The sequence below is a fragment of the Coregonus lavaretus genome, assembly GCF_964263955.1.
Source record: "Coregonus lavaretus genome assembly, contig: HAP1_SCAFFOLD_1457, whole genome shotgun sequence".
Classification (NCBI taxonomy): Eukaryota; Metazoa; Chordata; class Actinopteri; order Salmoniformes; family Salmonidae; genus Coregonus; species Coregonus lavaretus.
Genome location: NW_028157725.1, coordinates 28,435 through 42,315, shown reverse-complemented (window position 1 = coordinate 42,315; position 13,881 = coordinate 28,435). Strand labels below are relative to the sequence as shown.

At 43.9% G+C, this 13,881-nt stretch overlaps 2 protein-coding genes and 1 long non-coding RNA gene across 3 annotated transcripts in view; 1 reads left to right on the top strand and 2 right to left on the bottom strand.

The window, feature by feature from the left end:
- The window catches only part of LOC311124989 (tripartite motif-containing protein 16-like), an 84,745-nt gene that overhangs the window by 46,667 nt on the left and 24,197 nt on the right, over positions 1 to 13,881 (bottom strand). The window lies entirely within an intron of this gene.
- Positions 556 to 918, bottom strand: LOC311124991. Its single transcript, XR_014612826.1, has 3 exons — positions 879 to 918; positions 727 to 777; positions 556 to 627 (listed from the first exon to the last, which is right to left on the bottom strand). It is a non-coding gene; the product is annotated as an uncharacterized lncRNA (long non-coding RNA).
- LOC311124992 (E3 SUMO-protein ligase ZBED1-like) lies at positions 10,726 to 12,051 on the top strand (the record flags this gene model as incomplete). Its single annotated transcript, XM_084199080.1, has 5 exons — positions 10,726 to 11,026; positions 11,349 to 11,452; positions 11,602 to 11,680; positions 11,773 to 11,894; positions 12,004 to 12,051. The coding sequence occupies 5 exons, from the start codon at positions 10,726 to 10,728 to the stop codon at positions 12,049 to 12,051; spliced, it is 654 nt and encodes a 217-aa protein (XP_084055206.1).

The window sequence follows — 13,881 nt, the reverse complement described above, 5'->3', positions numbered from 1 at the left end:
GGATAAAAATATGCTTCAACTGAAAACCGAGATGACTGCATTAGAAAATAAATCCAGTTGGCTTTATAGGCCTATGTTTCAATCATATTGAAATCAATTTCATGTTCAGTCAATTTACTTCTATTTGTAGGCTACACTGTCTGTAATTTTTACCTCAATATATTTCATGATGTGTAACAACATGTGCGCACTGATGGGCCAGATGAATCTGTGATTTAGTGCATTATTATAGGGTAAGCATTAGAATAAGCCGCATCAATATTTGCAGCCATAAGGTGGTAATGGCTCTCTAGGAGCTGATCCGTCATCAGTATTGTGGAATAATTATAATGTTAAGGTAAGATTTAAATGGAGAAATCTGATCAGAGAGCAGCCCTGCCTTTCTTTCGATCAGTATCGAGACCTACTCCAATGACGCACTTAGTGAACGTTCTCTCTGCGTGGTGTTTTGGGAAACGCATGTGACATCTTCGGCCATTATAAAAACGATGCATGGTTAAAACACTAGTAAGCTTAAGTTCCATCGCTATCAGGAAACCGGGCCCTGGTCTTTACCTTTGCACTTTGCTGGCTGGTCCTTCTGAGGGTTCAGAGTCTTTGACTCAGTTGCAGTAACCATGGAGACATCTGACAAGACAAAGGAAAATGGAGGATGTTAATACCACACTCCATGTGTGCAGTTGTATAACACTTTCAATGTACAAAAGAACTGTAAACTAAGATGACCTTTGCACTGGGTCTGTTTGACCTCAGCACCAGCTGAGAAGATGGAGGAATCTGGGAGAGAGGGAGTTGGGAAACAGACAGTATAAGTTAAGGTGTTGAAGCTAACCTCACATATCCCACTTTATTCTCTGTCTATTCCCTCTCCTTTTTACCTTTGACCTCCAGCTCTCTCATTTGTTTCTCCATGTGTGTCATATTTTCTTCTGCACTTAGTCTCTTTTCTTTCAGGAGCTCTCTCCTGTCTCCTTCCCTTGCTTCCTTCACACACTTATTTTCAACTTCCTTTCTCTCTTCCCCGTCTCTTCTTTTTCTATCGCTCAGGGTCTCCGTTAGCCTGGCTTGCTTTTTCAGCATCTGTTGTTCTTCTCCCATCTTTTTCTTTGCTTCTTCCACCTTTCTCTTTGCTTCTTCCACCTTTCTCTTTGCTTCTTCCACCTTTCTCTTTGCTTCTTTCACCGTTCTCTTTGCTTCTTCTATCATTCTCTTTGCTTCTTCCACCTTTCTCTTTGCTTCTTCCATCTTTCTCTTTGCTTCTTCCACCTTTCTATTTGCTTCTTCCACCTTTCTCTTTGCCTTCCTCTCTGCTTTCATCCATGCATCTTCCTTTCGGTTTTCTTCTTCCTTCCAGTAAAACTCTTTCCATTCCTCCACTCTCTTCTTTTCAGATATCTCCCACTTGTCTCTCTCCTCCTGTCTTTTCTTCTGGAGCGCCATCTGTTTCTCTACCTTTTGCCTCTCAGATTTCTCCATTAACCTCCTCCTTTCCTCCTCCATCTCTCTCTCCCTTTCCCTCATTCTAATATCCATCAACAGCAACTCTTCATCCTTCATCTGATTTATTTTTGCATGCTCCTTCTTCTCCTCCCTCTTCATCCTCTCAAGTCTGTCCCTGTCACACTCTGGCTCCAGGACTTGTGTATTTGAGCCAGGGTGTATGTTGTTTTGTTGGGTTTTGGGTGATGTTTTATGGTTGCATGTCTGTCACGTTTATTTCTAGGTGGGGAGTTCTGTTGTGTCTATTTCTAGGTTGTGGTTGTGTTTCCTTGTTTGTATTCAATGACTCCCAATCGGAGGTAACGAGTGTCAGCTGTCGGCTCGTTATCTCTGATTGGGAGCCATATTTAAGATGTAGGTTTTCTTGTGTTAGTTGTGGGTTTTTGTTCTATGTTCAGTCGGTGTACTGAGGACGTTACGGATCGTGTTTTGTTTTGTCGTTATTTCACATTAAAGTCATCATGTTCACTCCCAACGCTGCGCTTTGGTCCTACTTTATTGGCGATCGTGACAAAAAAACCCACCACAACGAGACCAAGCAGCAGTTGGATAACGGGTGGTGGAGCCAGAAGAGTGAAGGTTGGGAGAGGACTATGGAGGCCTGGTCCACCGAGAGGAGAGACCCCCAGAACATTTTTAGGGGGGGGCTCACGACGTCGGGGCAGAAGGTGTACGGCCCGGAGGAGTGCAAGAGGTTGGCAGATATGGCCGCCAGTTTAAGGGGGCCACTGGTTACGAAGGGGATGGAAAGTGTGGAGGCACGGCGAGAGGTACTGGGGGGTGTTTCCAGTCCGGTCCGGCCCGTTCCTGATCCCCGTGTAGGGCCAGGGGTGTGTGTCCCCAGTGCGGTTCTGCCTGTCCCTGCTCAACGCCCCGAGCCTACGGGGTGCGTCGTCAGCCCTGTCCAGCCAGAGCCGTCCGCCAGACAGGATCAGCCAGAGCCTTCCGCCAGACGGGATCAGCCAGAGCCTTCCGCCAGACGGGATCAGCCAGAGCCTTCCGCCAGACAGGATCAGCCAGAGCCTTCCGCCAGACAGGATCAGCCAGAGCCTTCCGCCAGCCAGGATCCGCCAGAGCCGTCCAGCCATGAGCAGCCAGATCCGTCAGCCGGCCATGAGCAGCCAGATCCGTCAGCCAGCCATGAGCAGCCAGATCCGTCAGCCAGCCATGAGCAGCCAGATCCGTCAGCCAGCCATGAGCAGCCAGATCCGTCAGCCAGCCATGAGCAGCCAGATCCGTCAGCCAGCCATGAGCAGCCAGATCCATCAGCCAGCCATGAGCCGTCCAGCCAGGATCCGCCAGAGCCGTCCAGCCGGGATCCGCCAGAGCCGTCCAGCCGGGATCCGCCAGAGCCGTCCAGCCGGGATCCGCCAGAGCCGTCCAGCCGGGATCCGCCAGAGCCGTCCAGCCGGGATCCGCCAGAGCCGTCCAGCCGGGATCCGCCAGAGCCGTCCAGCCAGGATCCGCCAGAGCCGACCAGCCAGGAGCCACCAGAGCCGTCCAGCCAGTATCCGCCATTCAGCCTGGTACTGCCCCTTAGTCCGGTACTGCCCCTTAGTCCGGTACTTCCCCGTAGTCCGGTGCTGCCCCTTAGTCCGGTGCCGCCCCTTAACCCAGTGGGGTGTAGTTGGGGGGTGGTAATGTGGAGGAGGCTAGGGAAGCGGGTGGTGACTAAGGTGGGATGGGGACCACGACCAGGGGCAGAACCGCCACCGTGGACAGACGCCCACCCAGACCCTCCCCTAGACTGTATGCTGGTGCGCCCGGAGTTCGCACCTTTAGGGGGGGGTACTGTCACACTCTGGCTCCAGGACTTGTGTATTTGAGCCAGGGTGTATGTTGTTTTGTTGGGTTTTGGGTGATGTTTTATGGTTGCATGTCTGTCACGTTTATTTCTAGGTGGGGAGTTCTGTTGTGTCTATTTCTAGGTTGTGGTTGTGTTTCCTTGTTTGTATTCAATGACTCCCAATCGGAGGTAACGAGTGTCAGCTGTCGGCTCGTTATCTCTGATTGGGAGCCATATTTAAGATGTAGGTTTTCTTGTGTTAGTTGTGGGTTTTTGTTCTATGTTCAGTCGGTGTACTGAGGACGTTACGGATCGTGTTTTGTTTTGTCGTTATTTCACATTAAAGTCATCATGTTCACTCCCAACGCTGCGCTTTGGTCCTACTTTATTGGCGATCGTGACAGTCCCTCTCCACTTCCTTCAACACCATCTCTCTATTCATCTCCAGAGACTGTCTCTCTATCCATCTCATCTCCCCCATACAGGCCAATTGCTTCAGCAGGCCCACCTCCTTCCTTAGCAGGCCCACCTCAACATGCAAGTCGCCCTGACCAATACTGTGCACTTCCAATACGAATGAGCTCTAAAAGAGTTCCTAAATGTTAGAAACCTACAGGATGCTGCTAATGGAAAACAAATCCTTAAACAACCTAAAGACAGCATCGGCATCAAAAGAAATTAAGCAAATCACTTTTAACAGTTCCACATTAATTTTTTACCCAATTGCCAAAGATTAATTTGACCTTAACGTAAATTCCAAATTGACAGAATTTACATTTACAGTGGGGGAAAAAAGTATTTAGTCAGCCACCAATTGTGCAAGTTCTCCCACTTAAAAAGATGAGAGAGGCCTGTAATTTTCATCATAGGTACACGTCAACTATGACAGACAAATTGAGAAAAAAAAATCTAGAAAATCACATTGTAGGATTTTTAATGAATTTATTTGCAAATTATGGTGGAAAATAAGTACTCTAGTATGTTGAGCCAGGGTGTGAGTTTTCATTTGTGTTTGTTCTGGTTTTGTATATCTATGTTGGCCAGGGTGGCTCCCAATCAGAGACGGCTGTAGCTCGTTGGCTCTGATTGGGAGTCATACTTAGGTAGCCGTTAGGCATTCATTTGGTGTGGTTTTCTTTTCCATGTTGGTTTGTGAATGTAACCAGGGACGTCACGTTTTGTTTTTGTTCGTGTGATCATCAATTAATAAATATGTTCGCATTCCACGCTGTGCCTTGGTCCTCCTCTGTTCCCGACGATCGTGACAACTACTTCCCGCGGCTATGCATCCTGTGATTATAATGACAGTATGTCCAATAAACATGACCTCTCAGTGTCCCTATAGCCATTCAAACTACTATTAAAGCCTTTTACCCTATGCGGTGCCTTTCATCAATGCCTACATTTCTAGTGCCTCTAACACATTATTTTGCATCTCACCATAAAACAGCCCTGTATCCAAACTAAACAAGCTGTGACCAACCAATTATGCAAACTTCTCTTTATACTATAGATTTTGTGTAAATCTTTTCAAAAATGTTTATAGTATAGTACACTATGCTGTTAAATGTGTTTTAAGACAGTACTAATCAATTCAATCTCATCAGAAATCACTCTCAGGTTCGGTAATCTAGAGTATACAGTAATCAGTTTAGATAAATGAATGCATACCAATATTTAACCATGAAAATATTCATTTAAACATAAGACAGGAATTTGATACTCGCAGTAGGCTACGCAAAGTGATATGAAATTCTATCACATTTGCCTAAAACCGTCCTCTCCATTATAGTAGATTCACCATAACTTTAGGAACAATTTTAGAAACATTACTTACCAATATGATGACTTTCTCCAACTAACCTTCTCTCTGAATGTTCTCCCACCTAAGATTCTGGCCTAATGGCAAGAGGATTCTATCTTCTTATGACCCCATTATGACATCACTCCAAGACGGCATTCTACTCATCCTCAATGCTTCACTATGTACAACTACAGACTCCCAGTTCATTGTAATGGGACTCTGACAAAGCTGTCATTGCTCACACAGCCGCTACATAACAGAGATGTGTTGTGTTCCAATTAAACCAATGATGCTTGGTTAGTGAGATCATTGATTATACAGTACTGGCCATTGAAGACGTTGTTTTCTTGAATGATCTACTGCAGTGACTAACTAGCACATAGATTGATCTGCTTTGCAGCAATACATTTTGTGAGAAATGCATTCAATCCCTTTCAACGTCCAAACTTCATGGAATTAACAAAAGCATAATTTTACAATACAGAGAAACTGTTTATGACCTGCTTGACCTCAAACGAGAGTCCAGAGAAATAAGAAAAAAATGACCTCACGCTAGGGAAGATTTACAAACCACCTCCAGGAGAGTCTAAAGACCTACTGCACCCAATGTACTAGTTACTTTTAGCAACGCAGCTGTATTTACAGTACACACACTAGCGTTGCTTTCAAATGTACTCGGTTGCACAACAACAGTCCGTGGGAAGCCAGAAGTTAAATACAATTCCATTTAAACTTAATGTGCCGGTGGGCAGGGCGGTTGGTCATTATGAGAGGGGTAATTTGAGACAAAATATCTACAGGATAATATTATTGAACAGACTTTACAAACGTGGGTCTGTTGTAGACCCACTTCCTCTACGCTTACCTCATGTCAAAATAAAACTCATTTTTTGTCCACCTATGGCACAAAATCCAGGACTATAAGTGCTGGATAGAACATAGACTTAGATAGACATGGCATCATTGTATCTGTCCCATTATGGCGTCTGTGAGAGCACGGGCACTGCCATTAAGGCCATCTCCATTTTGAAGTAGTCCATTTTCTTCAACTACTACTTTTATGAGTTGGTAAACAAACTGAAAGGGTGCATACTGCCACCTGGAGTGTGTTGTTGGAACAGATATAATGCCAAGGTTGGCGATTTACTGCCACCTGTAGTTATGGAATGTTTGCTCACAAGTATAATTCATTGGCTGATCCCTCTTGGTGACCTGGATGGAATTCTGTGATCCTTCCTTAACCCCTAGGAAGTCCCATCCAGTTCACTACTTCAAAATGGTGAAAGTCCTCAATGGTGCTGCCCATGCTAAAACGATCAGGCTTTTGGCCACTAGAGTCCTCTATCTATCTCTATTGGACAGAAGTAGTAACAGAAGTAGTAGGCCTAACATGAAAGTTAAATAATAATGGTCCGTTTGAGTGTCATTCTGACGTTTTTAAAATACATAACACTTATTTAATTGTATTTATTTTACAAATATACACATAGGCCTACAATCATATTAATTACATTTAATTTTATTGAAATATTTGCTCTCTGAACAAGCTCATCTCAAAGCCTCTTTCTCTAGCACCAAAATTGGAATACGTCGTGACGTCAAGCGTAATTTCAGCCCGTCCCCTTTTGGTGAATGGAGAATCCGCTATCCAATTGTGGCAGTCGAAAACAGCAACATTGTTTCCTTGTGTAGAGAATGGGTCTCAGTAACCCGATAAATTACTAAAGAAATGCTTAGATTAAGATAACATTGATACGCTCTCTAAGTCACCTAGTGCGGTGACTTATTGGTGAAGACATGGAAAAACAACCGAGGTTATTGGCATCCCAACTCCTCCTGAAAAACAGCGTCTTCGAAGTATTGTTAAACCGTGTGATTTTTGGGAATGGAAAGAGATTCCGGCCAATAAAAAACGCGTTTCACCCGTTCAAAGTCGGTAAGTGTCAAAAGATAAACTGGGTATTAAGAGCAAAGATATATGCTGCTAATATATACCGACTGAGACATCTAGGGACAGATAGGTGATTTATAGCCAATAGGATGTTCTCTTTGTTGGATATATTCGCTATCCACATTCGCGTAAACACGTAACGTGCGCATTCACAATTCTCTGGATCTTAGTCTCAAAATATATACATGTTTTGTTGCCTGCCCCTAACCTTTTCGCTGATGAAAGACAATACATTGTTGTTATTGTCAACGAATGACATGGTATGTTAAAGCCTAAATTAGGCGTAGATGTAAAGGGCACTCTATAGGCCTATCTGAAACAGACAACAAGGACAGTTTAGTGCAGTCTTTTGTTTTTATTTTATAGATGCATTTGTACCATAGCAGCGAGACTATCCATTGCCCAGAACTTAGTTTTGAAAGCAAGCCAATTCTGAGTTGTTGAATGTTTGACAGCTGGGCCGCGGAATGCGGCGGCGGCCCTGGCTTGGGTAGATTCACTATTTCGGGTCAATTGGATGTTACGCGATTTGTTCTTGGAGTTTGCAATCACCTCATACGGTAGGCCTAATAACCGCTATAGCGCTTGCACGGTAGCCTTCGTGTTGTCAGTCTATTCCCACTGCATTTAAACGCACAAACCACTGCAAAAGAAAAACGCATGAACCTACAGGATCGGGTCACCGCCTTGATGTTAGCGGAGAACGATAGGGTGTTGTCCAGGGTCACGCCAAGGCTCTTCGCACTCTGGGAGGAGGACACAACAGAGTTGTCAACCGTGATGGCAAGATCATGGAACGGGCAGTCCTTCCCCGGGAGGAAGAGCAGCTCCGTCTTGCCAAGGTTCAGCTTGAGGTGGTGATCCGTCATCCATACTGATATGTCTGCCAGACATGCAGAGATGCAATTCGCCACCCGTTTATCAGAAGGGATAAAGGAGAAGATAAGTTGTGTGTCGTCTGCGTAGCAATGATAGGAGAGGCCATGTGAGGATATCACAGAGCCAAGTGACTTGGTGTATAGCGAGAATAGGAGAGGGCCTAGAACTGAGCCCTGGGGGACACCAGTGGTGAGAGCACGTGGTGCGGAGACAGATTCTCGCCATGCCACTTGGTAGGAGCGACCGGTCAGGTAGGACGCAATCCAAGAGTGAGCCGCGCCGGAGATGCCCAACTCGGAGAGGGTGGAGAGGAGGATCTGATGGTTCACAGTATCAAAGGCAGCAGACAGGTCTAGAAGGACAAGAGCAGAGGAGAGAGAGTTAGCTTTAGCAGTTCGGAGAGCCTCCGTGACACAGAGAAGAGCAGTTTCAGTTGAATGACCAGTCTTAAAACCTGACTGGTTTGGATCAAGAAGGTAATTCTGAGAGAGATAGCAAGAGAGTTGGCTAAAGACGGCACGCTCAAGAGTTTTGGAGAGAAAAGAAAGAAGGGAGACTGGTCTGTAGTTGTTGACATTGGAGGGATCGAGTGTAGGTTTTTTGAGAAGGGGTGCAACTCTCGCTCTCTTGAAGACGGAAGGGACATAGCCAGCGGTCAAGGATGAGTTGATGAACGAGGTGAGGTAAGGGAGAAGGTCACCGGAGATGGTCTGGAGAAGAGAGGAGGTGATAGGGCAGGTTGTTGGGCGGCCGGCCGTCACAAGTCGGAAGACTTCATCTGGAGAGAGAGGGGAGAAAGAAGTCAAAGCATAGGGTAGGGCAGTGTGAGCAGGACCAGCAGTGTCATTTGACTTAACAAACGAGGATCGGATGTCGTCAACCTTCTTTTCAAAATGGTTGACAAAGTCATCCACAGAGAGGGGGAAGGGGAGGAGGATTCAGCAGGGAGGAGAAGGTGGCAAAGAGCTTCCTAGGGTTAGAGGCAGATGCTTGGAATTTAGAGTGGTAGAAAGAGGCTTTAGCAGCAGAAACAGAGGAAGAAAATGTAGAGAGGAGGGAGTGAAAAGATGCCAGGTCCGCAGGGAGTCTAGTTTTCCTCCATTTCCGCTCGGCTGCCCGGAGCCCTGTTCTGTGAGCTCGCAATGAGTCATCAAGCCACGGAGCAGGAGGACCGAGCCGGCCGGGAGGATAGGGGACATAGAGAGTCAAAGGATGCAGAAAGGGAGGAGAGGAGGATTGAGGAGGCAGAATCAGGAGATTGGAGGGAGAAGGATTGAGCAGAGGGAAGAGATGATAGGATGGAAGAGGAGAGAGTAGCGGGAGAGAGAGAGCGAAGGTTGCGACGGCGCATTACCATCTGAGTAGGGGCAGAGTGAGTAGTGTAGGAGGAGAGTGAGAGAGATAAGGATACAAAGTAGTTAGTGGTGTAACGATCCATCTACTACATCGATGTATCGATTTATATTCCTATGATCCAACTACATCGATCTGTGCTCGGCGAGTTGGCCTTTTGGACAACATATATCGATCTAACATCGTTTTAAAATGTAATAAATCGATTGTATCGATACTATGAAATAACCCATTGGATTTAAGCACGTCAGACTTTATGTGGATGTTTTTTCTTAGCACTTTTAATGATAAAGGCTTTAAACATTACTCGATTCAGTCTGCCTATCCGTGACGTCATCGCGCCAACAGCAGCGCAAAGGCGCAAAGACAACCAAACATAGCATGGCGGACGAAAGAGGAGAAGCCGAAGAGCGAGAAATTATCAAGCCACCATTGCGGTCCAGTGTGTGGAAACACTTTGCCTTTTGCAAAGACGGAGATGTTCTAAATAAGTCGCTCGCTGTTTGTAGGATATGTAAAGGTCAAGTAAAGTACAACGGCAACACGACAAATCTCTCCAACCACCTACTAAGGCGCCATGGGATTTCACACCACACCGACCGTCCAGGCACCTCTTGCAGCGTTCCCGCTGCTACAGCAGCGAAAGGTAAAGTCAACTCTGCAGAAGCCTCAGGTCTCGCCTACATGTTTAGTCAGAGACTAGGCCAAAACTCAGCTCGGGCGAAAAACATCACGGCAACAATTGGCAAGTTTATCTGCAAAGACATGCGACCCTACAGTGTGGTTGAAAATCCGGGATTCCGTGAAATGATTCAAACATTGGAGCCAAGGTACACAATACCAAGCCGACCACACTTCTCAGAAAAGGTTATTCCTGCATTGTACGAAAGTACTAAGAATGATGTGAAGCTGTCGCTTTCTCAAGCTGAACGAGTAGCGATAACGACAGATGGCTGGACGTCATGTTCAAATCAAGGGTATGTGACAATTACCTCTCATCACATTGATCCGGAGTGGAAAATGAAGACCTTTGTTCTGCTAACCGGAGTTTTAAATGAAGCCCATACTGGTAAAAATATTGGCGCGTTACTGCGTGAAGCCTGCATGGAGTGGAAAATCTACGACAAGAATCCTGCCATCGTCACAGATAACGCCAGGAATATGATTGTGGCCGGTGCAGAAGCCCAGTTCAGTCCACACATTACCTGCTTTGCACATACACTCAACCTTGCCTCGCAGAAGGGTTTGGGGGTGGACCGTGCTTCCAGGTTGTTGGGGAAAGTGCGAAAAATTGTTGGATATTTTCACCGCAGCCAGATTGCATGTCACGCCCTACAGGAAAAACAAACTCTGATGGATTTACCAATACATAAACTGATCCAAGACATAATCACCAGATGGAACAGTTCATTCGAAATGCTTGAACGTTTTTTGGAACAACAGCCAACTATAATGGCAACTCTGATGTCCAAGGATCTACGAAAGGGGGTCACAGATGTAGGCACGCTGAGTGAGAGTGATATTGCCAACATGGATGACATTGTTCAGTTGATGGGTCCTGTCAAAATGGCAACCAATGTGATGTGTGAAGAAGACCAGCCAACTCTCTCTGTAATTGCTCCTCTTCAAGCAAAACTGCTGAAACACCTACAGCCATGCGAAGACGACTCAACCCTGGTTGCAGAGATTAAGAGGGTGATGGCCAGTGACCTCTCCACACGCTACAGAGGCACCCAAGATGCTCTCAACATAGGTAATTAATTTGGAGTCTTAATTAAAATCAACTTGGTTAATATTTTAGGTTATTAGACTGTATTAATTTGTAAAATGCCACACCTTTGCGTTTTCAAGTTTGAATTTGAGTTGTTTTTTCATATGGAAAAGTAAACAAGATATCTGCAATACAATTCTTAGTTCATGATGGCTTTACATCATCACTGTGCCACATTTCTTTTAAACATACTAAAGTTTAATCTTCTGACTATTTTGTGTATGAGGAGGTGGTCATCACTTGCAATTTCAGGTCAACTTAATTTAATAATGCAATGAATGCAATATTCTTGTTCTTTAAACAGCATCAGCGTTGGACCCGCGATTTAAAGAACTGCCCTACCTGGAAAAAGAGGACAGAGAACAGGTCTACACAAAACTGGTTTTTGAGGCAGAAGTGTCCCACCAGGTAACTCTTCCCTTTCCTCTGCTCTTTTCTCTTCTCCCCTTTCATTTGTCCTCTCTCAAATCTCATCTGTTCTTTATCTTCCTCTAAATTTATGTGTGCAGTATTACAGAGCAGAAATTTGAACAGTTCACACATTCTTACATCAATAGATGCAAGCAATGGGAAATCAGGAGGAAGACGAGGGAAGCTCAAGCACAAAGCTGTCAGGATTCAATGAAGAGACCACAGGTGTGTTTCATGTGATACCAATAAAAGGTTGTTGTTGTTTTGTATTAATGAGAAACATGACTATATTTTGAAATATATTTCTTATATTGTAGCTCCAAATGAGTCACCTCCTTGTAAGAAGAAAGCCTTAGATGCGCTGTTTGGCGATTCCTTCACCCAAAGAGAAAGAAAATCCACAAGCGAGACAGCCAGAGCAGAGGTGTTAAAGTACCGAGCAAAAGATGCGTTGCCTTTGACTGAAAATGCCATGAAGTGGTGGAGATCTCAGGAGAAAGAGCTACCTGTACTTTCCACCCTTGCTAAACTGTACCTGTGCATTCCAGGCACCAGTGTGCCAGCAGAACGAGTTTTTAGTACTGCTGGCGACATAGTCAACGCACAGAGAAATGTTCTGCAGCCAGATCATGTTGATCAGTTGATATTTTTGAAAAAAATTCTGTAGTCATTGAAGAGTAGCCTAGTAGGTTACACTTGATCTTTTGTTGAATATTGTTTGTTTATTAAAATGAGAGTAGTAGCAGGTTCATCCACTGCTCATTCAACCTGAAGAAATGTTGGTTGCACTTTATTTTTGATATTAATATTGTATTTGTATTGTAATGTTGAAAAACAAAAGCAGAAGTAGCAGGTAAACCTACTGTTAATTCAACCTGAAGAAATGTTAGTTGCACTTTATTTTTGATATTAATATTGTAATATTTTTATGTTGAAAAACAAAAGAAGAAGTAGCAGGTAAACCTACTGTTGAAATGTTGGTTGAACTTACTGTACTTTTATTGAAAATGTATTGAATATTGAAAATGAGATCAGACAATTTTAACTTCCTGTTAATTCAACCTAAAGTGTTATTTGCACTTTATTCAAATAAAATGTGAATGCATTTGCCATTCATTGTTATTTACTTGTTTATTTATATTTATAATTAATTGATACCTGATTCCATTACAAGAAACAGGAATCTAGGAAACTTCACCTGCACTGTCCAGTATCCAGGTATTTATTTCAGTCACACTGGTTGAATTTTTGGCTAAAAGGTTACTGAATCGATTTCATGTCACTGAATCGTTTCGGATCGTATCGTTCTAAATGAACCAATATCGTCCTTGAATCGTATCGACAGCCACGAATCGTGATACAAATCGAATCGTTGTTAAAACGAATCGTTACACCCCTAATAATAATAATATAATATGCCATTTAGCGGACGCTTTTATCCAAAGCTACATACAGTCATGTATATATATATACATGCACTAACGGTAAGTTGCTCTGGATAAGAGCGTCCGCTAAATGACATAAATGTGTATGGTTTGAGAGAGAGAACATAGTATGTAGTATACGTTCCAGAAGGTATATCTCACTGGTCATCCCCAAAGCCAACACCTCCTTTGGCCGCCATTCCTTCCAGTTCTCTGCTGCCAATGACTGGAACGAATTGCAAAAATCTCTGAAGCTGGAGACTCTTATCTCCCTCAATAACTTTAAGCATCAGTTGTCAGAGCACCTTACCGATCACTGCACCTGTACACAGCCCATCTGAAATTAGCCCACCCAACTACCTCATCCCTATATTGTTATTTATTTTGCTCATTTGTACCCCAGTATCTCTATTTGCACATCATCTCTTGCACATCTATCATTCCAGTGTTAATACTAATTGTAATTATTTTGCACTATGGCCTATTTATTGCCTTACCTCCATAACTTGCTACATTTGCACACACTGTATATATATTTATTTCTGTTGTATTTTTGACTTTGTTTTGTTTTACCCCATATGTAACTCTGTGTTGTTGTTTTTATCGCACTGCTATGCTTTATCTTGGCCAGGTCGCAGTTGTAAATGAGAACTTGTTCTCAACTGGTTTACCTGGTTAAATAAAGGTTAAATAAAAATAAATAATAAATAAAACATCAGGTAAAATTCTGGGGGATGTCAGCCATGAAGTTGTCTAAACACAACTGGAATATAATTTGTTTGTGATTCATTGTTAATTTTCCATTAGGAACACAGGGGGAAAACCTAACACAATAACACACATAACACACAACCAAAAAAAACAAAGGGGGAGGAAACCACTAAAGTCATTACCATATTGTCATTTTCTAATGACAGGGAGAAAACATGTAAAATCTAGAAGACTACTTTAGATCTTGTCAAAATAAGCCTAGTGCACTACGCAGGGAACAGTGAGAGATTT